The sequence below is a fragment of the Centropristis striata genome, chromosome 12 (assembly GCF_030273125.1).
Source record: "Centropristis striata isolate RG_2023a ecotype Rhode Island chromosome 12, C.striata_1.0, whole genome shotgun sequence".
NCBI lineage: Eukaryota > Metazoa > Chordata > Actinopteri > Perciformes > Serranidae > Centropristis > Centropristis striata.
Genome location: NC_081528.1, coordinates 32,092,587 through 32,120,469, shown reverse-complemented (window position 1 = coordinate 32,120,469; position 27,883 = coordinate 32,092,587). Strand labels below are relative to the sequence as shown.

Genomic DNA, 27,883 nt, shown 5'->3' with positions numbered 1-27,883 from the left:
AGGGACAGTTAAACTGATTCCTAAAGTGAATCCCAGAGCTCTGTAATTCACATTTCTTGACGTATTGTAATAAAACTATGTTAAACTGAGAACTCGGACGACTCCAGCTCATCATTTCCCCATCAATGACTGCGCAGAAATAATTGGTGAGGTATTTTCCTGTTGGTGTCAGATAATTCAATTTTGAAGGTTTACTCATGCAATTTTTCTAACAAAATGCATCACCATATGTATACACTCACAGTATACACATACCATCAAATGAGACATACAGTCATGGAAAAAATATTAGACCGCCCTTGTTTTCTTCTTCTTCCTGGTACAACTAAAGGTGCATTTGTTTGGACATATATAATGATAACAACAAAAATAGCTCATAAGAGTTTAATTTAAGAGCTGATATCTAGCTCATTTCCACAGTTTTCTTGATAATAACCAAAATCATTATCAAGAAAACCGTGGAAATTAGCTAGATATCAGCTTTGAACTTTGACCACCATATGCACCACCATATACACTCACAGTATACACATACCATCAAATCAGACATAGACATAATACCTAATTCAACTTTATGTGCTTGAAGTGGGATGACTGGTGCTGCTGAGTGAAAAACAACTTTTTATTAGAGCACTTATAACCAGTCAAAACATGCACAACCATGGAGGAATATAATTACCATATAGTATACCTGTTCTTACCTCCAGCTAAATACAGGCCCAAGTCATGAATGTCACAACATTATTTATTCAGCAATTCAATACATTCCATATGTGACTTAACATGTCAAGACAGTTTGATATTTTAATGTTTTCATTTTATCAGGATGTTTATTGCATCATTGATAGTTTAAAAAAATATATCAGTATCACATACAAGTACAAAAAAGTAACAAAACCCCACTAAAATAGAAAAGACACCAAAGCACAGTGGCGAAAAAAGTATTCATATAATTTACTTAAACAAGAGTAGCATTACCGCACTGTAGAAATACCAGTACAAGTGAAAGGAATGCATTGAAAAGTTTACTATACACATGTATTGGCACCAACATAAGCCCAAAAGTCCCAAATGTGAAAGTGCTTGTCATGCAGAAATACCCATTTCAGAATAATGTATGTTCTATTGTTGGTTCTATGACTATGATTAAAGCATCAATATTGATGCATTCATCTTTTTATTGTAGAAGCTGCTAAAGGTAGGGCTAATTTTAATTACTTTATATTCTGGTGGGTAGCTTCTGAATTTCTCATTGGGATCATTTAAGTCTTACTTTAACCTATAATAATAGATAATAATAATTTTGTTGATGATATTTTGTTTTGTTAATCTGATCTGCAAAGTAGCTAGGAACTTAAATGTACTGAAGTAAAGTACAAATATCTCAAAACTGCACTTAAGTACCTTAGTTCATATACTTTTACACCACTGCCAAAGCATTTATTACAAATTCTCTAACACATTCAATTGCTGCAAGAGATGAATTCTTGTACCATCCTCTGGCAGGAAGGCTCATTTTTATAAACATTAATGTATTTAATATAAAAAGACATGATAATATAGCAGCCTTCGAACCATGTAAACACCCCATTAAACAATTATCTTTAAATGTTACTTATTTGTGTTCAACATTGATTCAGTCTCACTTTGAACATCAGGTCTCTCCTCCTCCTCTGTTCTGGTGTTGCTATTGCTCATTACCATTAGGTTCTGTGGTCGTTTGTCGCTTTTCACTTTCAATATGTCCCACCTCTCAGGAATCAGTCCTTTATTGAATAGCAGGGAGATCAGGTAGGAGAACAACAAAGTGGCAAACATGTTGGACAACATGCATATAGTCTGAACAGGAGAGCGCTGGACATATACCCCGTCCACAAGAGTGCAACCTGGGAAGTGGAGAACGACAGGCAACCCCAATGATGACTCGCCGCTCAGCACGCTCAGTGACACTGCAAGGAGCAAGCCAATGACAGAGCCGTAGCCATTGGAGAGGTTGAAGAAGAGGACACAGACGAGTTGAGGGAAAATCATGATGTAAGTTATACTTGAGCCCAGGATCCAGAAAGCCATAATGCTGCTGTGTAGGAAGGTGAGCGCCGTGCCAGCGAGGCCCACCAGTACCACAGTGGCACGGATCACCCACTGCAGCTCCCGATCTGACGCCTGCAGGAGAGAAAAACCCCCGTGAGCTGAAAAACAAAGAAAATAACAAAAAGCTTGTTCTTCCCCTGGGGTCTTCTCTTACCGTGGTCCTCAGGATGGTCTTGTATATGTTGGATGTGAAGATAGAGGCTGCTGATAATAGAGCCGAGTCCGTTGATGACATTACGGCAGCAGCTATAGCTCCGATACCGATGATTGAGATGTAGGGTGGGGTGAGGTGCTGCAGAGCAATGGGCAGAACCTGACTAGACTCTCCACGCTGGTACGGGGATGGGGAGCCGTACGCGGTCGTGTTCCAGTCTGACTCCAAAAATGTGACATAAATTAGCAAAGTCTATCTACAATTGTCTTTTTAATTCTGTTGCTGTACCTGTTGATGCTGCAACTGCTCCGATCAACAAGGATGGTATTCCGAGTATGAAAATGAGGGGAGCTGCAATAAAGCAGGTGATCCTGGCTGTGGCGGACGAGGCGGCTGACAGGGTCCTCTGATGGAAGTCCTGATATCCAAGGTTACCCAAAGACTTAGAAAGAACAAAACAAAATTGTTTTTAGACTCTGTACGTCAAAGATCACAATAGTCCACAAAAGTTCACATTAGGGATGGGACGATATGATTTTATCCTGGAGAGCAATAAAAGAGGTCAATTTCCATTTTCTGAATTTTTTTATACCTTACCATAAGTACAGTGGTGGTTCTACACAGGGGCCACTGCCCCTGTGTAGAAGCCCTTGGCCCGTGTGGAATTAATAATAAAATTATCAATTTATAACGATGAACCACGGAACAATTCTTACCTATTTTTTGTTCAAACAATATCTCATTGTACACAAAAGGAACCAGAATGTGTACACTCTATAATAGTTTAATTGTGCAATAAAAGCTTGTGGATATAAAAAAAAAAGATCATTGTCACTATAGTGCACTTTCAAAATAAAAAAAGTAATTGTGCACAAAAATAACAAAAGTAATTATCGTACAAGAAAGTGTTGGTGTTAAGTCTCATTGTTTCAATCAGTGTATTTTTGTATCTTTCAAATGTACGTAAATGAGACTTTTAAATAAGCTAAAATAAAGGTTTTGAATGCTTAAATATCATCTTTGCAATTTTTGATGTGCCCCACTGATTAAACACTGGCCCCTCCTTGGCCCCCACAGTAAAATTGGTCTATAATCGCCACTGCATAAGTCCTTCAAACTATACCATATGTTGTTTGCTCCTACTCTCACATAACACTGTTTACTTTGATTTACACAGGGCACAAACACCTGTCTAATGGGTGGAAATCCTGTGTTTTCCCATTCTATAAGTAGACCTCGTTCTTTATGCTCCGTATCCTCGCTTGCCTCTTTGCTTTTTTTGCTCTCCATTATGTCTCTTCCACATTTGCGTCCCTCATACTTACTACAGACACCTGAGGTTGCTTCTTACTACAAAACGTAAATACTGGTCATAATAAGCTGCTGCATAAACAACATGTAGAGTCATATTTTGGGGCAGTAGGACAGTACTGAAAAAGATGTCTAGCTCATCAAAGTACAATCCCCCACCCACACACAAATAAGATAATCGGATGTGTGGAAATACTACAGATTCCATTCCTCAAGTAGGTGGATGCCATGCAGACCAACAAGTGTTTATAGTTATCACTCTGATTAATACCTTTACCACAAATATGACATCACATCCTTTTACGGGACAGAATGTGAGTAAATTTTGTTGACCGGAAACGTTATGTGACCGTATATAGTAAGGAATGCACAGGTGTTACTAATGACATAACAACGACCAGGAGAAACTGAAGCAGCGACATGGAATTCAGCCTTCATTCATTCTTGTGTTTTATACTTATGCATTTCCTACTTTGACATGTCAAAAAGTAGTCCTTACCAACACTAAGAAATTATCAATCCACCTCCACGCTCTTTCTTTATTCACTGAACCAATCCAGGGGGCCTGGTAGGTGAAGTTGAAAGCGGTCTTGGTGATGTCAGCTGAATGGGGGTTCATTAGGATGAAGGGGACACATAACCACTGCAGAAAAGACAATGAACACAGACGTTTGACATTTTAAGACCATTCATTAGCATGATATGTACTGTGGGTGTGATGAGCAGATTTGAAAGACTTTGTAGGACAAGTTTTTTTTCACAGAGCAGGCCTCAAAAAGCTTCAACACACATTATTTCAGTTATATTTTGAAATAAATGATTATTCCCTCTAGGCATAGTCATGCATTTGACTACATGTGACTGCATGTGTGTATCCATACGACTGCCTGTCTGGAACAATCACTCTTAAATTTGTGTTGCACATTTACGACTGAATGCTCAAGGACCTCTCGTGGTTGATTCCTAAATTTTTATTGGTCCCTTTATATCATCATTGACTGCTATTCCTCTCTTAACCGACTGCTTCACATATAGTGGAGCGGCTAAGTGCTCATTTTTGGCAGAATCGTTCAGTTTATGATACAAGCGTGAAAATTGGCATGAACACACTCCATGGGTCACTTAACAAGAAAATTGTCCGAGACATTTGAAATTTTAAGATGGCGGCCATTTTTCAAGATGGCCGACACCTAAGTGGAGCAGTTAAGTGATATAATGGTTTATTTGGTGATACTAGCATACAAATTGGCATGAGCAGTCTCTGTTGGTCACTTGACATTAACCCACCCACAGTTACTTGAAATTCCAAGAAGGCGGCCATTTTTCAAGATGGCCGACACCTAAGTGGAGCAGTTAAGTGATATAATGGTTTATTTGGTGATACTGGCATACAAATTGGCATAAGCACTCTCTGTTGGTCACTTGACAATAACCCACCCACAGTTACTTGAAATTCCAAGATGGCGGCCATTTTTCAAGATGTCCGACACCTTAGTGGAGCAGTTAAGTGATATAATGGTTTATTTGGTGATACAAGCATAAAAATTGGCATGAACAGTCTCCATGGGTCACTTGACAATAAGCCACCCACAGTTACTTGGGTTGACAAAAAAAACACTCCCAGCCACTTGAAATTTCTATTTTCAAGATTGCCGCCCCCTTGATCCTCAAAAGATCAATTTTCTCATAGAAATGTATTGGGTTTTAGATTATTCTAAAGAACAAGTTTTAACACATCAAAATACAGTTGTGTTGATTTGTTGATCACAGACAGATTAGACAAGAGTGAGTATCTGCATTACCAGGGCACACTGGTGATATATCACTGCTGTTAAACTCAGAGTGGGGTTCAATGTCTGCCAATTGTAAAGTTAGTCAAAGAACAGACGACAACTCTCTGAGTAGTTTTAGTTAATCGGGTGGCGTACAGATCATACAGGGTAAAAATGGCATTGGATGAAAGATCGGACTAAGTGTAGGGTTAAGGCATGAACTTAGTTGTATCCCACACATCAAAGTGTAGCAATGTAACCTGGCCTATGTTAACACGCAACTGTACTTGCAAGTGCTACAGTTAAAACCGCTTTAAGTTCCCGCCCCATTGTATAGACAATTGGAGGAACAGTAAATGCCACATTAAAGTGGTGTACATCATCTGAAAACTGTAAACCTGAAGATTAATTTGAGATGCAGCCTAGCACTGTGAATCTAATAAACCTATTAAGGTTTATCCAGGTTAAGAACATTACATTTTTTCTTTCTGAAGTTGAAGATGGGGTCCATGCTCAACTATGTTCCACAAGTTGATACCATTTGTTACATACATTTGTTGCTGAATTAGGCATTTCTCTAATATCAAGAATGTGTAAAAATGATCAAAACCCCTCCAGAATATTACATCAATATACCCAGACTTTTGTAACAACATAGAAAAATCCATGCTGTGATTTGTCTTCAAAAACCTTAGTAATTTTGGAGATTTAGTAATTTCAATGATTGGATAGCAAGCACCTCTGTTCTTAGTAGTGCTTAGAAACCATCAGCCCCATGGCAACCAGGGTCTGAATTTGTGATGGCCCAATAACTAGTTTTGTTCCAAATATACAGTTGCAAGAAAAGTTAATTCGGCATTAATTTGTCATAAAATGTGATCTGATTTGCATTTAAGTCCTGATTATGGACACAACGTACTTATCCTCATACCATGCAAACAATTATAATATTCCATGTTTTATTGAATATATATATATGAGACACTCTTAATGCTAGTAGAAAAAGTGAACCCTTTTGCTAATGACTCCATTAAGAGCTGATTGGAGTCAAGAGTTAGCAAACTTGAAGTCCTAATAATAAAATGAGATTTGAGTGAGGTGTAGAGATACTTTGACATATAAAAAACACTCAAACATTTGAGTTTGCTATTCACAAGAAGCATCTGCCCATGTGAACCATGCCTCGCAAAAAAGAGATCTCTCCGAAGACCTGCGATCAAGAATTGTTTATTGCATCAGACTGTAACGGGTTACAAAGTAACCTCAAGACTTTAGGTATTCACCAGTCCACAGTTGGACAAATGGTCCACAAATAGAGACGATTTAGTACTGTGGCTACTCTTCCTAGAAGTGGGCGCCACCCAAGTTCACTCCAAAGGCACAACGCAGAAAGCTCAGTGAGGTAAAAAAGAATTCCAGTGTAACAAGTAAAGACTTGAAGGAGTCATTGGAACTGATTAACATTTCTAGTCATGCGTCTGCCACACAAGTAAAATTGAAAAGGTGTAGTGTCCTTGGCACGACACTACGGAGTGTGGGATTGTAAATAAGCTACTATAAGAAAAATAATCAGAAGCATTAAAAGAGCAGCATTAACCATTAAAAGGGCAGCATTAACAAAATAGCATTAAAGGTAATATAAGCTTGAGTGAATAGAAGAAGTATTAAGAAATGATTTTGTAGCATTAAAGGTAATATAAGCTTGAGTGAATAGAAGAAGTATTAAGAAATGATTTTGTAATAAGCACATAACACATCTCACATGTTGCAGACACAGACATACACACACATAGATTCATATCTATAAGTCTTATAGGAAGTTAGAAGATGAACTCGAGATGGCCTTTTGGCCACACCAGATAAGCAGGAACCCAACTCGAGATGACCTTTTGAGCACACCAGACAAACAGGAACTCAACTCTTGAAAAGCATACTGTAAGTGATACTGTAAGTGATAAGACATGACAGTGGAAAATTACAAGACTAAGAAGTAGTTGATCAAAACCTTACTTTGAGATAAACATGCAGACACATAGGAAAATAGACAAAAAACAACACCCTAACTGAGTAGGAGGAGACACAGCGAAGCATGCTATATTAACAAGACCACGCTAGACAACGAGCAGCCTTTTCTTATGTACCGGTTGATGTATGTATTGAACTGAGCTCCGCACTTCATGAACTGCGCTTAAAGAAAACAATAAAGTGTTTTCATTTGACTCTTCCACCCTCTCCTCGTCTGCTCTCTCTGCTCCATCAACAACTCGGGGAAGTACAACTGGTGTACTCAACAATTTGGGGGCTCGTCCGGGATGGAGTAAAGGAGTGGCGAGGCGAAATTCGATCTTAAAAGGACTCCCTCACGGAGGCAGTGACTAGACACATAGCCGGCTACATACAAAGGTGAGCAGAACCTGTTTTTTTCGAACTCTGCATATTTGACAAAAATTCTAAAAAGTGTGTCCAGTCCTGAGGAAGTGAGGGAATCTGTAAAAGGCGGGGAAGAAGTCAATTCATAAAGATAAAAAGACACTAAAACATAAAAAGGTAATAGGTTTGTCATTAAGGTACAATAAGAGATAAAAAAAAAAAAAAAAGAGACTGTCCTTGGTCGTGGCGGACCCCACCGGTTTCCTGACGAGGGACCGGAGCCTATAGGAGGCTGCTGGGTTAGAGGCCCGGGGAGGTGAGGACACCCCAAATTCTGTTTGGGTTTGAGGCCCTGGGGTCCGAGACCCCTAAATTAGAATACGCCGCGGCGTAGGAACGAGGTTCCTTTGAGGTATTCCCTCATAAACAGAGAGTCTCTTACTGTAAACACAAAGGGTGTTTATTACAGGAACGAGGTTCCTTTGAGGGACTTCCTCATAAACAGAGAGTCTCTTATTGTGAAAACACAGGGTGTTTAAAGTGACAAAGATTACCTACAAGTGTATTTTAAATTGTTTAAGTGCTTTAACGAGTTCTGTGTGCTTAACAAGGGGCAGAATAATCCCCTGGTGGCACTCCTAGAGCAGGGTAGTACACCTGTGCTCCAACACATCCCATCTCGTCATCCCAGGGAGAAAGTGAAATAGCGTTTCTCTCCATCAAGTGGCATTCCAAGCCATCATCTCGCCATCCAAGGGGAAAGGTGAAATAGCGCTTTCCTCCAACAAAGTAGTGTGCCAAACTACCACCACATCCAGATGACGTCAGCCCAATTGAACTGTTTTATTTTTGAAGTTGTCTTAATCATAATCATATTTGCTTGTGCCTTACTTAAACTTGCTTTCACAGGTCATACCAGAATATAATCATTGCACTATCATATAATCATACTATCATTAGAAACACTGTTTGCTGTTTGCTCGAAGAGTTGGGTAATATAGACAAGACATAAGGTTGAAAGCTCCTCTGGGGGTAACCCCGCCCAGAGCACCCTGTAAGATAAAAGTCTAGTTACCAAGAAGGTTTGCTTGCCATTTTTATATTTGATAAGGGCATTAAAAGGGCAGCATTAACAAAATAGCATTAAAGGTAATATAAGCTTGAGTGAATAGAAGAAGTATTAAGAAATGATTTTGTAGCATTAAAGGTAATATAAGCTTGAGTGAATAGAAGAAGTATTAAGAAATGATTTTGTAATAAGCACATAACACATCTCACATGTTGCAGACACAGACACACACACACATAGATTCATATCTATAAGTCTTATAGGAAGTTAGAAGATGAACTCGAGATGGCCTTTTGGCCGCACCAGATAAGCAGGAACCCAACTCGAGATGACCTTCTGGGCACACCAGACAAACAGGAACTCAACTTTTGAAGCATACTGTAAGTGATACTGTAAGTGATAAGACATGACAGTGGAAAATTACAAGACTAAGAAGTAGTTGATCAAAACCTTACTTTGAGATAAACATGCAGACACATAGGAAAATAGACAAAAAACAACACCCTAACTGAGTAGGAGGAGACACAGCGAAGCATGCTATATTAACAAGACCACGCTAGACAACGAGCAGCCTTTTCTTATGTACCGGTTGATGTATGTATTGAACTGAGCTCCGCACTTCATGAACTGTGCTTAAAGAAAACAATAAAGTGTTTTCATTTGACTCTTCCACCGTCTCCTCGTCTGCTCTCTCTGCTCCATCAACAACTCGGGGAAGTACAACTGGTGTACTCAACAATTTGGGGGCTCGTCCGGGATGGAGTAAAGGAGTGGCGAGGCGAAATTCGATCTTAAAAGGACTCCCTCACGGAGGCAGTGACTAGACACATAGCCGGCTACATACAAAGGTGAGCAGAACCTGTTTTGAAAAACAATAAAAGAAAACAATAAAGTGTTTTCATTTGACTCTTCCACCGTCTCCTCGTCTGCTCTCTCTGCTCCATCAACAACTCGGGGGAAGTACAACTGGTGTACTCAACAGGAGGAAGAAACATAACTGCATGTCTGAAGTTTGCCAAAGAGCATTTTTCATGAAATTTTCATGAATTTTTCATGCAGCACTATGTATGGTTTAAAAACAGTGGCGGGCGGTGCATTTCACACTTAGGCCTTCAGTGATGTCCAACTTAGTCAATAAATACCTTTCATTATGCCAGCATTTATAACACCAGGACTGGAGAGTAGTTAAAAACACACTTAAGCACTACTAAGCATTGCATCACCTCAGTTGTGTAGCCTACAAAATGGGCTATTATCCGGCGCATCAGCAATTAAAACATATCTGGTATGCTACTGTCAAAACTTAAAAATAAAAGGGTCTTTAAAATTATCTTTCCAAAAAGTTTTATTAAATGAGTCCACAAAGAATATGCAAACTTTAACAAGATTGTACAATACATTGCAAAATCGCAGTTTAATATCCGAAAGACACTAACAAGACGGCCATACTTTGGCGACAGCGACACAATAAACAAGTCTCTTCGTGAAAAAACTTTTTCATGTCAAAACGTGACGTATCACGACTTTCTGTGACCTGTTGCTTTGAGTACAACCACACAGCTGCGCCAATGCGCCAGATTATTTACATACAGTTAACAGTCCCGGGTGTGACTCTGTTGATCTGCATAGCACTGCCGTGGCTCAAACTAGTAAGTATCCATATCCAATCACAGGACGTGTAAATGTCACGTTCAACGTGAGGCCAGCTAGAGGGCCTTACTGACACAACTCGTGATCTGATTGGCTATCGCAACTATCTATCAACTGTATTTGCCCGTTCACTTACAGTGCACAGACGCCCGCATTGTTGATTCTGAAGGCCCGGGCAGATTTCATACAGCCTGGCAACATAAGATAGCTGAATTCTGATTCGATAAAAACTCTAACCTAAAAACAACAGCACTGGAAGGAGCATAATATGACATGAAGAGAATATGAATACTTTTAGATATTTAGGGAAAGAAAATAAAAAATTAAATTAACCTTTATCATAATTATGATCATGATTTCTGGTTATGTTAGGCCAGCAGAGAAGGCCTTGCTGGCCCTGACGGCCCACCACTGTTTAAAAGGGAGTCTACCACACCTAGGTGTGGCATCCATTGCAGGACACCAAGGAGAAAGTCGCTGATTGCCAAAGAAACACCACTGCATGCCTGAAGTTTGCCAAAAAGCATTTTTCATGAAGAACATGCAGCACTATGTATGGTTTAAAAAGGAGTCTACCACCCCTAGGTGTCACCATCCATTCCTCTGTTGCTCTGCCAGTAATTTTCCACTCTCCTCCCCTCTGCTCACTCTCCCTGCTGGCCACGCCCTTCTCATCAGCCAACTCTGTTCACCTGTGCACTCAGGTGCTCCTCATCAGCATCCAGCCACTATTTTAGCTACACCAGCCCAGCACTACAGCGCCAGATTGTCTTTGTAGTATGCAGAACTTTCCAGCGCTTTTCCTCGGCTTGATTTCCCGGTTCCGACCCTGCTTGTTCCTGACCCAGAATCTTCGTCTCTGCCCTGGATATCTAACTGCCTTCCGTCCCCGACTCCGAACCCTGCCTGTGAGTTCCTGGTGTTATTTTGTCTGCTTCTGTTGCCACTCCGGCTTCTCCGTGGAGGATTACTCTTCGGCCAGCTTTTGCTTTGGACTTCTGGACTGCAGCTCTGTCTATAGACTTGTCAAGAAATACTGTGTTCCTGCCTGCTGCCTAGTGCAGTCATCTGTTGTTCACTGTTGCAGTAAAATAAAGAACATAAAAATCACAGTAGGACTGTACTGCGTTTGGGTCTTCCTGATTTGTGACAGTACAATCTGGCCAAGAATGGACCCAGCACACAATCCTACCCCTTTGAGCCGTCTCGAGAGGATTGAGGGCGTCCTCCAGCAGCACGAGGCCATGATGGCTGCTGCCACAATGGAAGCCAGACAGGCTGCAGAGGTTAATGCACAGGCGCTAACGGCATTAACCGCACAGATGCAGCAGCTAACTGCGCTGCTTACAAATCCTCCTGCTCAGGCACCAGCAGCAGCTCCACCACCAGCACGGTCTACTCTACCACTCCCTGATGTTTCTCCTGAGCCCCGGGTGGGGACCCCTGAGCGCTACGGCGGCGACCCTGAAACCTGCAGCCCCTTCCTGACAAACTGTTCCTTGCTGTTCTCCCTCCAGCCTCGCACTTTTGCCTCTGAACAGGCAAAAGTTGCATTCACCATCAACCACCTCACCGGTAGAGCTCGCCTGTGGGGAACCGCGGAGTGGGAGAGTCAGTCTCCAGCCTGCTCCTCTTTTCAGTTGTTTGCTGAGGAGCTGCGCAAGGTTTTCAGCCTGGCGGCCGCCAGGTCTGAATCTGCACGGGGACTCATGGGCATGCGGCAGGGAGATCGCACGGTGGCGGATTATTCCATTGATTTCCGCACCAAGGCCCGCCAAAGCAGGTGGAACACCGAGGCTCTGGTAGATGCTTTTCTCCATGGACTGGCGGACTATGTTAAGGATGGACTGGTCTCCCACACAGTTCCGCTGTCGTTGGACGGGGTCATCGAGTTGGCTATCCAGATTGATCTGCGTTTCCAGGCACGTCGTCGGGAGAGACGCCAGGGGCCCCCTCCACGCCAGTCGATTTTCCAGACCACAGGGAGGGTCAGTCACTCCACTGAGGGGCCACCAGTGGAGTCTGAGCCAATGCAGCTGGGCCGTGCTTCCCTCACGCCAGAGGAACGCGAACGACGCAGGCAGAGAAACCTCTGTATGTACTGTGGCAAGGCTGGACATTACAGACTGACCTGCCCAGCAAAAGACCAGGCTCACCCGTAAACGAGGAGGTACGGGTGAGCCCTATGACAACGCAGTCTCCTCTAAGGCCACGACTTCAGGCCCGCCTGCTCCTTTCCGATGGTCCTCGCACCCTGGCCATTTTAATAGACTCTGGGGCAGACGCCTGCATCATGGACGAGGGGCTGGTACAGCAGTTGGGGCTCGAGCGGGTTCCATTGTGTGACCCAGTTTCAGCGCAAGCTCTCGATGGACACGTCCTGGGAACTGTCACACACCAGACCACCCAGGTACCCATGCTGCTGTCAGGGAACCATTATGAGTTGGCCCAGTTTCACATCCTGAATTCCCCCGGTCAGCCTCTCATTCTGGGATATCCCTGGCTACGTCAGCACAACCCCAACATTGACTGGGAATGGGGGGTCATCCGTGAGTGGGGAACCACTTGTCACCGCACCTGCCTGAAACAAGCCTCGTCTCCACCCCAGTCATCCCCTTCCAGTCCACCACCTGACATCTCCAGGGTGCCTCCAGAGTAACACAGCCTCCGCCTGGTGTTCAGCAAATCTAAAGCTTTGTCTCTACCTCCTCATCGGCCCTACGACTGCTCCATCGACCTCCAGCCTGGCACATCTCCACCCAAGGGTCGCCTGTACTCACTGTCTGCTCCCGAGAGGAAAGCGATGGAGGTCTACATCAACGACTTCCTGGCAGCAGGCATCATCCGTCCATCTTCCTCTCCCGCGGGAGCTGGTTTCTTCTTTGTGGAGAAGAAGGATAAGACTTTAAGGCCCTGCATTGATTACCGTGGTCTTAATGATATCACCATCAAGAACCGCTACCCGCTGCCACTCATCTCATCTGCCTTCGAGTTGCTCCAGGGGGCCACCATCTTCACCAAACTCGACCTTCGCAACGCCTATCACCTGGTCCGCGTCAGGGAGGGAGACGAATGGAAGACTGCGTTCAACACCCCTTCGGGGCATTACGAATACCTCGTAATGCCCTTCGGCCTCACCAACGCCCCTGCCATCTTCCAAGCTCTGGTCAATGATGTCCTTCGGGATATGCTCGACCGGTTTGTGTTCGTCTACCTAGACGACATCTTGATTTTTTCCAAGTCTCAAGAAGAGCACATCAACCACGTTCAGTCTGTGCTCCAACGTCTCCTCGAGAACTCCCTGTTTGTCAAGGCGGAGAAGTGTGAGTTTCACGCATCCACAGTCTCGTTCCTGGGGTACATTGTGGCCAAGGGCAGTCTCCAGATGGACCCGGCGAAGGTCTCGGCAGTCACCTCCTGGCCCGTTCCTGACTCCCGTAAACAGCTCCAACGCTTCCTGGGTTTTGCCAACTTCTACCGCCGCTTCATCCGAAACTACAGCTCTGTGGCCGCTCCCCTCACGGCTCTCACCAGCTCCAAGGTGCCGTTCTGCTGGAACCCAGCGGCCGAGGCCGCCTTCAGGACCCTCAAACTCAGGTTCACCACAGCGCCCATTCTCCAGCTGCCGGATTCCGACCGCCAGTTCGTGGTGGAGGTGGACGCTTCCGACGTGGGGGTGGGGGCGGTGCTCTCACAACGGTCTGCCTCCGACCAGAAGGTACATCCGTGTGCCTTCTTCTCTCGGCGTCTGTCCACAGCCGAAATAAACTATGACATTGGCAACAGAGAATTGCTGGCGGTAAAGTTGGCTTTGGAAGAATGGAGACATTGGTTGGAGGGCGCGAAGGTACCGTTTATAGTCTGGACTGATCACAAGAATTTGGAATATATACGCACAGCCAAAAGACTGAACTCTCGCCAAGCCCGCTGGTCCCTGTTTTTCACCCGGTTCTGCTTCACCCTTTCCTATCGACCGGGGTCCCGCAACACTAAGCCGGACGCCCTGTCTCGCCTGTTCCTGAAGGAAGGGGATTTGGGGAAGGAGCCAGCCAACATTCTTCCACCCCCCTGTGTGGTGGCTACTCTTACCTGGGACATGGAAGAGAGGGTAAGAGCAGCCACAGGGGGGCAGGCTGGTCCTAGTGCCTGCCCTCCCAACCGCCTCTTCGTTCCTGAGGCCCTGAGGTCGGAGGTCCTGCAGTGGGCCCACTCCAGCAAGCTCACCTGCCATCCCGGATCCCAGCGCACTCGAGACTTCCTCTCCCAGCGGTTCTGGTGGCCCACGCTGGCTAGAGATACTACTGACTTTATTAAGGCCTGTCTCACCTGCAATCAGCACAAGGCCTCACATCAGGCACCTGCAGGGCTCCTTCGGCCCCTCCCGGTTCCACATCGTCCCTGGTCCCACATCTCATTGGACTTTGTCACCGGTCTTCCTCCTTCCCAAGGCCACACAGTCATCCTAACTGTAGTGGACCGTTTCAGTAAGATGGCACATTTCGTGCCCCTGCCTAAGTTACCGTCGGCCAAAGAGACTGCCCAGTTGGTGCTGCTACAGGTGTTCCGCCTGCATGGCCTCCCAGCTGACGTGGTGTCCGACCGGGGTCCCCAGTTTACCTCGGTCTTCTGGAGGGAGTTCTGCAGCCTGGTGGGGGCCACAGCCAGTCTCTCCTCTGGGTTCCACCCACAGACCAATGGACAGAGTGAACGGATGAACCAGGAGATGGAAACGGCGCTGCGCTGCCTGGTTTCACGGAATCCATCGTCCTGGTCCCAGCAACTTCTGTGGGTGGAGTACGCCCACAATTCACTAACCAGCTCTGCTACCGGCCTTTCCCCATTCCAGTGTGCATATGGGTACCAGCCCCCTCTCTTTCCGGCCCTGGAAAGGGAGGTTTCCTGCCCCTCGGTTCAAGCCTTCATCCGTCGCTGTCGCAGGACCTGGGTCCAGGCACGGTCCTCCCTTCTGCGTTCGGGGAGGCGTCACGCTGCGGCAGCCAACAGACGGCGGTCCACGGCCCCGGACTACAAGGTTGGTCAAAGGGTTTGGCTCTCCACCCGGGACCTGCCTCTGCGGGTGGAGTCAAAGAAGCTGGCTCCCCGATTTGTTGGACCGTTCCCGATCCAGCAAATAATTAATCCAGCTGCAGTGAGACTCCAACTCCCACGCTCCATGCGGATCCACCCGACCTTCCACGTCTCAAGGATCAAGCCAGTCCATGAGAGTCCGTTGGCTCCGGCAGTGCCTCGTCCTCCCCCTCCCCGTCTCATTGATGGAGATCCAGCGTTTACAGTCCGACGCCTGGTTCGGTCCCGGCGCCGTGGGAGAGGTCTCCAGTACTTGGTGGACTGGGAGGGCTATGGTCCGGAGGAGAGGTCGTGGGTTCCGGCGCGGCACATTCTTGACCCAGACCTCATCACTGACTTCCACCAACAACATCCTGATCAACCGTCCAGGACCAGACTACCTCCTGGTGACACTCGTCAGACTCCCTCCACCCACCTAGCTGAGGAGGACATGTAACTCTCTGAGGGGTTTTACCCTCCTCCAGACCCCCTCCTCCCACCCAACTCTGTTTGGATTTTTTTTTTGGGACGTCAGGAGCCGTCCCTTAAGGGGGGGGTTCTGTCACCATCCATTCCTCTGTTGCTCTGCCAGTAATTTTCCACTCTCCTCCCCTCTGCTCACTCTCCCTGCTGGCCACGCCCTTCTCATCAGCCAACTCTGTTCACCTGTGCACTCAGGTGCTCCTCATCAGCATCCAGCCACTATTTTAGCTACACCAGCCCAGCACTACAGCGCCAGATTGTCTTTGTAGTATGCAGAACTTTCCAGCGCTTTTCCTCGGCTTGATTTCCCGGTTCCGACCCTGCTTGTTCCTGACCCAGAATCTTCGTCTCTGCCCTGGATATCTAACTGCCTTCCGTCCCCGACTCCGAACCCTGCCTGTGAGTTCCTGGTGTTATTTTGTCTGCTTCTGTTGCCACTCCGGCTTCTCCGTGGAGGATTACTCTTCGGCCAGCTTTTGCTTTGGACTTCTGGACTGCAGCTCTGTCTATAGACTTGTCAAGAAATACTGTGTTCCTGCCTGCTGCCTAGTGCAGTCATCTGTTGTTCACTGTTGCAGTAAAATAAAGAACATAAAAATCACAGTAGGACTGTACTGCGTTTGGGTCTTCCTGATTTGTGACACTAGGTGTGGCATCCATGGCAGGACACCAAAGGAGGAAGTCGCTGATCTCCAAAGAAACATCACTGCATGCCTGAAGTTTGCCAAAGAGCAACCTGACACCCCATGACACTTCTAGGAAAATGTTTCATTAGTCCACAAAACAAAGGCGTCCGTCCACCCCCACAACTGTGTTTCCCCACCCCTTAGTATGTATTTGGCATGTTTAATGGCAGTTAGTTTTTTAAAAAGTATTTAAAAAAGCCCTCATGGAGCTTGTGTACCTCGGTGAACCCGGAGAGCTATGCCGGTGGGAGGGAACTTCTGGCAAACTGGACAGGTCGTGGGCAAGGAGTCAGACAAAGCACAGTCAAACAACCCCTCTTGAGGAACCCAATACATTTCTTTGAGAAAATTCATAATTTAAAGATCCACATGGCAGGCGGCAGTCATCCTGAAAAAAAAAATTGCCGCCTTGAAATTTCAAGTGGCTGTGGGTGGGTTATTGTCAAGTGACCCACAGATACTGCTCATGCCAGTTTTTATGCGTGTATCACCCAATAAACCATTGTATCACTTAACTGCTCAACTAAGGTGTCGGCCATCTTGAAAAACGGCCGCCATCTTGGAATTTCAAGTAACTGTGGGTGGCTTATTGTCAAGTGACCAACAGAGCCTGCTCATGCCAATTTGTATGCTTGTATCACCAAAATAAACCATTATATCACTTAACTGCTTCACTAAGGTGTCGACCATCTTGAAAAATGGCCGCCATCTTAAAATTTAAAATGTCTCGGACAATTTTCTTGTTAAGTGACCCATGGAGAGTGTTCATGCCAATTTTCACGCTTGTATCATAAACTGAACGATTATATCACTTAGCCACTCCACTAATAGCAAAGCCATTCCTGTCAAGTGGCTAAACTAAAAACAAGCTACTAAAAAAATTACGAAATGATGCAGACGTGTAAAAAATGCTTGTTTCCTGAGCCGAGTTCGGATCGATCACTTCTCTAGTTTTCTATGTAAGCTAGGAACTTACCAAGCTGAAGAATATGAGGGTGAGCTGTATGATGTCTGTGTAGGCTACAGAGTAGAGGCCTCCCAGCAGTGTGTAGATGATGGCGACCGCAGCAGAGATCCAAATGCAAAGAATGTACGGCAAATCCAGGATTATACTCATTGTTGCACCTACAGAAGTACCACAATCACAAACATACAAATTTAATATTCTATATAATTGCTCATTCTCATAATTGCTCATTCCCTCACATATTCTGTCCAGTAGACGAAGGACCGCATGAACGGCTTGACAGTGGTTTGCAATGTTTGGTGCGCTTGACAAAGCACAGTGTGGGAGAAAACCAAACCAAACAAAAAATGCAACAGTGTTGCAACTTCACCACTGAATCGCACCAAGTCCAACAGACTTTATATGTGAAAGCGACCTTGGAGAAAACTGACATCAGTGTGACTTACCTAAACCTATTAGAGTTCCTGTAACCCAGATGATGTCAGATATCAGCAGTGCCACGGACAGAACTCCACTTATCACATTTCCATACTTTATCTGGAACGGGTCCATCATCGTCACATATTTTTTGTCTCTCATCTTCTTGGCGAAGAAAAGTCCACCTAAACAATGGAATTACACAAAGGGAGACAGATTAGTGTAACTATCCATCCATGAATTTTTGTCCCATTCCATACATTCTTCCTCCTTGTCAAAACTGGGCACTATTTATTGATTCTGGTGTGTTAACTAAGTAGCTGGTAAAGTAACCTTGAGCTGTTAGCCTCAAGCAGAGATGAGGAGTCTGGCAAGCTCATTCCTTTCTAACTCACACTTCAAATATTTATTTAAGTTCACAAATTTGTAGTCAACGACCCCAACCGGTTTTACTCTGGGGCCACAAAACGGCTTCATACAACATTTTTAGATTTGCTTGTATTATATTTTTGTACTTTTCCCACTTTTCTGCAAAGCAACTTCTCTCTATTTCATCCCAAATTGCCTGCTTCAACTTGCATTGCTTGTCCTCTTTGTTTTTCTTTCAGGTTTATCTAAATATTCTTTGTGAGTTTAATTCAATTGCATCTTTGTTTGTGATGATTGCGATGATGTTAGTCAAACTTTTCACCCTACAGTAAAACAACTAATCTGCCATTTTCTCTAAAATAGGTGCCTGTGCACACAGGAGTAGACACACCAACACGTGTGCAGTGTCAGGTTTCCAATTCTGACTTTAACAGCAATATTTATAGCCTGGCTAACACCAGACCAAATCTCATTGGAGATTAGGTCTGGACACCTACAATGCTTTTCTCCGTAGAGGAGGTGTGGTTTACGATCCTCCGGAGCCGTTTATTGGACGCTTAGAATGTCTATCAAAGCGTCTGTAGGTAGCTCTTAGCCAATCAGATCAGTTATACCAGATGACGTAGTAGAGCAACAGAAATGGATGTTTGTTGTGTGTGTGTCTGTGAGAGAGTGTTGCTGCTGCTTTGCTTCTTCAGTTCTCGCTTTCTGCAAGATTATTTATTTTCACGCTTTATTCCCCCTCATGTCATTCAGCCACACACATCCACTGATTTTATGGGCAATAAACAAGCTGCTGCGGGTCTCTGGGGGCTCCGCTGTCCCACGGCTCGGAGCCAGATCACCGGCGGTGACCGGCGGTCTCGCCGGCTCGGCGCAACGAGCCGCAGAAACCGCCCGTGCGGCGCTAATAGCCCCGCTACCGGTGATCTGGCTCCGAGCCGGGGGACAGCGGAGCTGCTGAGAGACCTTTCGCCTTTCAACTTTCGCTCTAAACTATTTAAAACACCATCTACAGCTAAAGAGAGTTTCGCGTCTGCAGCAGCCATGTTGGATCCGGAAAGCTTCTAAGTGCCGAGTAGTACGCGTCATCGTCTCACCGTCCCTCCCCGCTCTGTGATTGGATCCCTAAAACAGGGCTAAGATAATCGCCTCGTTTCCAGACTGGCTGGAGGTTCGAAATCAAATTCGAGCGCGCAAGGCAGTCTGGGTATACCCAGGCTACAATATTTAAGTAATAAATGCAAATAATAAAAATTCATCTACTTTTGGGTTGCATGTGTTGCTGTCCCCTACTTGTATATGTAGCCTATATGTTAAATGTGGTTGCAGACATAAACATTGATAACATGTAGGGACGAACAGCTTGAAACAAACATAACATCCTCAGTTTAACTAGGAGAAAAGGTACGAGCATGAGCGTGCATTGTCAATGTCTGTATACAAATAACTGGTCTATAGGCAAGAACTGGTTGCCAATTTCTAAAAATGCTTGCCAACAGCAACCTGGCAACTGTTACTGTCGAGCTCATGTGGTGTGCATTATGATTGTATGATATGTGAATGAAATATTTTGAAAATTTTTGACACTTTGACACACAAAATTGCCCCCATAACTTTCATGCCAATAAAGCCAGCTGAATTCAATTGAGTTGATGTATTTTTCCAACTGTTACATCAAAATGAGGGACAATGTGATGTCACAAAAAACGTTGATGTGTCATTACTAGGGAAAAAATGTAATGTCAATGAACAATTGATGCAGTTATTATGTTGTGTGAAATAAAGGCTTACCAATGATGAAAGACAGAGCTGCTGTGACTGGTATGACAGCCCAGGTCAGTCCCATGTCTGGAGAGTACACCGCCTCCGTCAGACCAACGATGAAGCCCCCTCCAACGAATGTAGCTACAGGAAGCATGCACGCACACACGCACACACGCACACACGCACAAACACACCTGTATAACTGGATATACTGGATACTCTGAGAAAGGTTTGCAACAGACCATTGCTGGTGTATTGTTTCTTTATTTCCTGTAGAACAACTGAGCTGTTGATTATATGGTATGAACGATGTTTATTGGAGAAGTCACCTGAGCCTCATTTTGGCCCAACACACCCTAGTATCGCCACTGTAACATATTAGAGTTCAGCCCACAATCTTACCCCCAAAAACTCTCTCAGGATCTAGGTATGTAAATAATAGTGGTAATAATAGTTCTAATTTTAAAAAAATTCAGTCGAACAACTACTCATTCTCACCTGTCATTGTGAAGACTCCCACCACCAGGCTGATCCCTCTGTTGCCCAGCAAGGTGATCTCTGTTCGGTCTGCCTGGCTGCTCTTCTGCAGCCGCTTGGACTTCATGGAGGCCCAGATACCGGTGCCCAGCACCAGCAGGTAGAAGAGCAACGTCACCACCAATCCTGGCACGTTCAGGCTCATTGTGCTCTGAGAAGTTTTTCCAAGGTGCAACAAGATGAACCAGATTCCAGTTAGAGGTCTTGGTGGGGTGTTTAAAAACCCAGTAAAACCGCCTGAATAGAAAAACAAACCACTCAGGAGTCAATCTGAGTGGAGCAAAGCGAGAAAATGTTTGTATTGAGCAAAATAGCTTTATTATCACTGTATAAACTATTTTTGATTGTAGCCTCAGCCTCACTTTTTATTCTAAGAGGGCAACTGCAAAAATGTGCATGAAATAATTGAACAAAATGGGTGTATTCCCCTGTGTAGGGACCTAAAATATCTGTGTTTAACCAGACATAAATTGTCAGGACTGGTGAGACTGATAAGGACTGCAAGGTCAATAAATGTTTGCCTTGTCACTCTGGTGCCCCGATATTATGGATTGCACTGCTGCACAGTGCTCATCAACAGTCAAACTACCACAACGTGAATTTGCCAGCAACAAGAAGGAAATAGACAGGAACTTCAGTCCAACTACATCAATCTCCTACATATCTATTATTTCTGTCTTGAAGAAAATTTATTTTAAAAATCTCAAATATCTTCCAATACTATTTAAAATTCTTGGCAAAAACTGATAATAACCAAAATCATTATTTAAAAAATCATGGAAAATGTCTAGATGGCTGGTGTCATGATTGATGACCAACTGACCTTCAAGGTTCATGTATCCTCAATTGCCCGATCGTGTCGATTCTCCCTGAACAACATCAGGAAGATCAGACCCTATCTGACCAAGCAATCGACACAACTCCTGGTTCAGGCCCTTGTGTTATCCCGTTTAGACTACTGCAACTCGCTACTGGCGGGTCTTCCTGCTGCACCACCAAGCCTCTGCAGATGATCCAGAACGCGGCTGCACTTCGTCTGGTCTTCAACCAGCCCAGGAGAGCTCATGTCACTCCGCTCCTCATCTCTCTGCACTGGCTCCCGGTCACAGCCCGCATCAAATTCAAAGCCTTCTTAGAAAGTCTATTGCCTACAAAATAGCAATGGGCACAGCCCCTTCTTATCTAAACTCCTTTGTTCAGATTCACAAACCCTCCCGTCCTCTACGCTCCTCTAGTGAAAGACGTCTGGCTCCTCCACCGTCTCAAACCAGACTCTTCTCCTCTGTAGTGCCCCGGTGGTCGAACAAACTTTCAAACTCCATCCGTTCCGCTGAGTCCTTCTCAATCTTTAAGAAGAGACTGAAGACCCTACTCTTTACTGAACACCTTCACTTTTGACCTACACTGACGACTACGACAAGTATTGTACTGACCACTCTTGCGACCTATAAAGGACTTGTGTCCTAATGGACTCAAACTTAACCCACGGTACTTACTCTGTGTTATAGGAATTATTTAGAGTGACCCTTCAATAAAGAAGATTGGATTCGGAGTAGTAAAGTTGAATTAGAATTTATTATTCTTGTACAAGAAGGAGCATTTAACAGTGCAACACACAACGAGGGGTTACAGAGAAAAAGGCTCCTAGAGGAGCTCTAACAGGTGATTCTTATACCATTATTGATAATGGGCTGTCCTTACCCTTGTAAATTGTTAACAGACAGTGCATCTAGACGTTTCCTCTGTTCTAGACTTCCTTTATTGATACTTTACCCTGAACCTTACCTCACCCTGCCAGCCCCAGCAATAAAGTCATATAAGAGAAGTTTAAACAAGACATGTAAGAAATGGGGACTCCCATACTCATTGTAGGAGTTAAAACATCTGAAACACTGTATAAACCTCATTTTTATAACACTCTGGCTATGTTTCTTGACTCCATCCTTGATTATGTTGTATTACTCTCATTTGTACGTTGCTTTGGATAAAAGCGTCTGCTAAATGACATTGTAGAATTATAGATATCAGCTCCTAAAGTAAACTCTTATGAGCTATTTTTGTTGTTGTCATTATATGTGTCCAAACAACCGTACCTTTAGTTGTACTAGGCATTAAAATGAACAAGAAAATGAAGAAAACAAGGGCGGTATAATATTTTTTTCCATGACTGTACATAGGAGGGACCACAACGTAGAATAATGAGGCTGCTAGGTGTCCAGTAGACCAGGATAAGAAAAGTGAGAGTCATCAGCAACAAACTGAGTGGTGGTGTAAGGGGAACCGGTGGTGGCCTGGACAGGCATCTAGAAGACTTAGCAGCAGATATCTGTGATCGCTAAAACCAAATTCCAAACAACAATTACAAGTTGCCTGTATTTAAATCATCACTTCATACACCACTTTCTGTTTATTAGGTTACTAAGTTTAACTGTAGATATTGCCCTTAAGCTCTTACCCTTATGTGTTGTGTCTGCCATCAGAAGACAGTACCCAGGACTCAACAATCGCTTGGGTGACAATGAAAAAAATCATAAATTGGGTAACACTTTAGATTAGGAAACACATATTCAACATTAATTAGTTGCTTATTAGCATGCAAATAAGTAACATATAGGCTCTTATCTAGTCATTATTAAGTAGTTATTAATGCCTTATTCTGCATGGCCTTATTATACAACCAGTATACCAGTATGAGTACAACTCATATACAATAACTTTCTTACTTACTACTAATTAGCAATAATTCTGAGGTTATTGAGGGAAAACTCTTAGTTAATGGCTTACTGGATTTTTTCCCCCAGAGAATATAATGCCAACTTTACCCTCTGAAGGTCTGCCCTTCTGTTCAGTGAAATTTATAAATGAACTTTTTAAATGATAATTTACAGAAGTTAATAAGAACTCAACTAGCAAGTTGCTATTTGTGTGCAAAACATAAAATATTATAAAACATTTAATGTAGTCATTTGGCTCGTTACTAGACATGAACAGTGTGAAGAGAAAGCTATGACTATATACTGTATCATCTTTATCAATCTTATTTCACTCATAGAAGGCTCCATATAAAGTTATATAAGGGTTAACTCTCAAAGTGATTGTCTTGAGTCATGCTCATTTATGAAGAAGGAAGACTAGCTCGACTTGCTGCCACATTCACGAGTGATTTATTGACAAACGTTCGCGAATCACATAGACATCCTGTTTATCACCATAGACATATATATATACATATATATGTCTATGTTTATCACCACCCAACTACGGTGGCCTGTAATCACATCTCAGTAATAATTAAAGAGGTGGCTTAAACCACTACTCTATTTTTCATTTACAAAATAAAATTTTGAATATAAAATCCTATGTTAAAATGAAGATTTGACAAAAATTAATTAATTCTGACTTATAATTAATTATTAAATTCAAGACAGCTTTTTCAGGACATTTCCACTCTCTTATATAGACTACTTTAGTTACAAAGTATAGATGTAATATCTAACATTACTGATAATAAAAAAGTACTCATTATTGCCTTACAATGCAAATGGCTATCTACATACCAGTTTTTGCTGGTTTGGGTCATTTACACAATGTAAAAAAGTTTACTATACCTTCATTATAACGTTATATTAAAATTGTAATGAAACGTTACAATATTTGATTCTGAAATGTAACGTTACTAGAGTAGAAGTATAAAGTAGTACTACTAAATATTCCGACTAAGTTTTTAGCCTGTTTTCTAACTTATGCCCTGAACTACATGTTTGTTGTAGATTTGTGTGAGCAAATACAAGCCAGCAAGCTAAGATAATCAACATGTCAACAGAACTATGATGTTAACTCACCAGTCTGTCTGTCTGTCTGTCCTCTGCCTGTCTCTCTGGCCGCATGTCTGTCCATATCAATCATAAATCCTCTTCTTAGCGGGGAGGAGTTAGCTGACTCCAGTTAATTTAACTGAGGGATAGCACACAGGGGCGGACTCAGGCTGCCTGAGGGGCAGGGCAAATAAGTAGAATAAACTAATAAAAAAGAAAAAGAAAAGGGCACTAGCTTCATGCAGTGGGCTATCAGTGTGCAGAATGTTTTCTTGCATGTATCAGCCTACTGTGGTGGAATGTAACTAAGTACATTTACACAAGTACTGTACTTAATACAATTTTGAGGTATGTTTACTTTACTTGAGAATTTCCATTGAAGAGGGAAATATTGTACATTTTACTCCACTACATTTTGCTGCCAGCTTTAATTATTTTTCAGGTGAAGATTTTACATAAAAACATGATAAATTTCAAGTGATTTCTTCTTTTTAAAATTAAACCTTGTAATAGTATATTAAGTAATTAAAATGAGCTTTAAATTGGTAAAATGAAAGCGCTGCTTACATCATAAATGCATCAACAATATTAATCCAATAATATATTTGTACTTATTCTGCATAACCAGAACGTAAACTATTCATACTTTAAGTACATTTTGATGCTGATACTTTCGTACTTTTACTTTTCCATTGCGTTAAGTGAAGCACAATCTGCTTAGAGAGACAGTTTAATATCACACAAATATGGTGTAGTTCTTCATTCAAGATTAAGACTGAGACACACACACACACACACACACACACACACACACACACACACACACACACACATTTTGAGGTTAAAGGGCATAGTTTGAAATCTCTGAAGAATCTCATCATAGAGTACACACACCGGCAGTAGCCCCCATGGCCCTTTCAGAATTTCCACATTTTTTTTTTATTTTTTATTTTTTATTTTTTAACCTTTATTTAACCAGGTTTTGTCCCATTGAGATCCAAGATCTCTTTTTCAAGGGAGACCTGGCCAAGAACGGCAGCACATAGAACGTTTCAACACATAGTCACAAACATTGGTCAACAATACAAATACATACAAAAACAATTGAATTGAAAAAAAAATGGTTAAAAGAGTTTGCACTCAAATAAAACATCTACACTTCTGAAGTCTGGATGTGATGGAATTTAACATGGATTTGAAAACATTTAGTGATATCAGGCTTTGGAGTTTGAGCTCTTGTTGCAATAAGTTCCAAGTATTCACCTTCCCTAACTCTGTTCTGACATTAGGAACCTTAAGATGATAAAAGTCCTGGGAGCGGAGACTGTAGGCCCTATTGTTCACGGTTAAAAGGGAAGATAAATAAGATGGAGTCATCTGAAGAATAGCCCTATAAATTAACTGGTACCAATGGCTGAGCCGGCGCACATATAGAGATGGCCAATTCACTTTACTGTATAAGACACAGTGATGAGTTTGAGCTCCACAGTTTGTAATAAACCTCAAAGCACCGTGATACACACTATCGAGCATGTGGAGGCATTGTGCAGACGCATTCATATATAACACATCACCGTAATCAATAATTGGAAGAAAGGTTGACTCCACTAGCCTCTGTTTCACCCTAAAAGAAAAGCAAGACTTATTCCTAAAATAAAATCCAAGTAAAACCTTCAGCTTCTTTATGGTATATTGAATATGTGCCTTAAAAGACAAGTGGTCATCAATCAGGAACCCCAGGTATTTGAAAGTAGTTACAAGTTCAATTTGTTGACCATTGCTGGTGACAATGACAGACTGACTTGGTCTTGCTGATTTAGAATTAGTGAAGAACATAAGTTTTGTTTTATCAGCATTTAGAACAAGTTGCAGTTGGCAGAGTTGTTCTTGCACTTTATTAAATGCATTCTGCAGATATGAAAACACTTCTGCAGGTGTGGGTGCAAAGCAGTATATGACTGTGTCATCAGCATAAAAATGAAAGGCTGCATTTGGGATATTCATTCCAATATTATTTATATACAAAGTAAATAACAAAGGGCCTAGCACTGAACCTTGGGGCACCCCCTTGTGGACAAACTCAACCTCAGAAGAGACACCTTCTAATTGGACAGCCTGGCTTCTGTCTTTAAGATAGTTTGCAAACCATCCAACTGCATGCACAGAAAACCCAACTGCTGCAAGACGTTCAATCAAAATGTCATGGTCCACGGTGTCAAAGGCCTTAGAAAAGTCTATAAAAAGAGAAAGACAACACTGTTTATTATCTAAGGCTTCAGTTATGTCATTTATAACCTTCAAGGCTGCAGTGGTAGTACTATGTTTTTTACGAAATCCTGACTGAGAAATCGATAGGATAAAATTAGTGGCCAGGTATTCTTTTACTTGTTCACTAACAAGGAATTCAAGTACCTTAGCCAGTACAGGCAGTTTAGAAATAGGCCTATAATTGTTTAAAATAGTTGGATCTCCTCCTTTCAAAAGGGGGATAACAAATGCAGATTTCCAGACTTTTGGAATTACATTGGTCGATAAACTAAGATTAAAAATATAACACAATGGAACAGCTACAATATCAGATTCCAGTTTTAAAAACAGAGGCTCCAATTTATCCGGTCCCTGTGATTTTTTAGGATCAAGGTCTTTAAGAGCTTTAGCAACCTCTGCTGTAGAGAAAGATGTGAAATTAAAAGCCTGAATGTTACCAGGGGTCCTATCAACCGGTGGAGGGTCATTGGAGGCCTGTTCACTAGGTGTGGGTTGTTTAGAAGGGTTTTTAGAGTTAAACAAGAACCCGGAGGAAATAAAATGCTTGTTAAAACAACTTAATATGTCTGTTCTGTCAGTTACTCTGCTTCCATCAATCAGCATACTGGAAGGGAGATTAACTAAGTTAGAGGTAGACGATAAAGACTTAATTGCTTTCCAAAATTTCTTTGGATTTTTCAGACTTTCAGTAGTCATGGACAAGTAAAACTCAGCCTTTGTATGTCAGAGAAGAGAGGTAAATTTATTTCTCAATTGTCTAAAATATAGGAATTTTCTAGTTCATAGTTACTTTACCTAAATCATCTCCTCATGACCACCTATGGTAAAATCACCTACATCCTCAGTTGATCAGATCATGTGATTTTACCCCTTTAAGATAATGGCCTATGTCAAGTGTGTGACTTAAGCGGATTTATTATGCCTGTCAAGTCAAAATAAAATGTGACTTAGGCAATTCTTTTAACATGCCTTTGTGACTTAAGCAAGATATGGTAACACTTTATTTTGAAGGTGTCTACATAAGAGTGACATGAGCGTGTCATAAACATGACATGGGATGTATCATGAACATTAATGACACTTTGAAGTA

At 42.9% G+C, this 27,883-nt stretch overlaps 1 protein-coding gene across 1 annotated transcript; it reads right to left on the bottom strand.

The window, feature by feature from the left end:
* Positions 1–468: 468 nt before the first annotated feature.
* On the bottom strand, positions 469–21,119 carry LOC131981350 (high-affinity choline transporter 1-like). The gene is made up of 8 exons (XM_059345615.1): positions 20,672–21,119; positions 20,201–20,314; positions 18,067–18,222; positions 17,630–17,778; positions 4,056–4,199; positions 2,534–2,687; positions 2,246–2,463; positions 469–2,163 (listed from the first exon to the last, which is right to left on the bottom strand). The coding sequence occupies exons 1-8, from the start codon at positions 20,853–20,855 to the stop codon at positions 1,612–1,614; spliced, it is 1,671 nt and encodes a 556-aa protein (XP_059201598.1). The 5' UTR covers positions 20,856–21,119; the 3' UTR covers positions 469–1,611.
* Between the last annotated feature and the right edge of the window lie 6,764 nt (positions 21,120–27,883).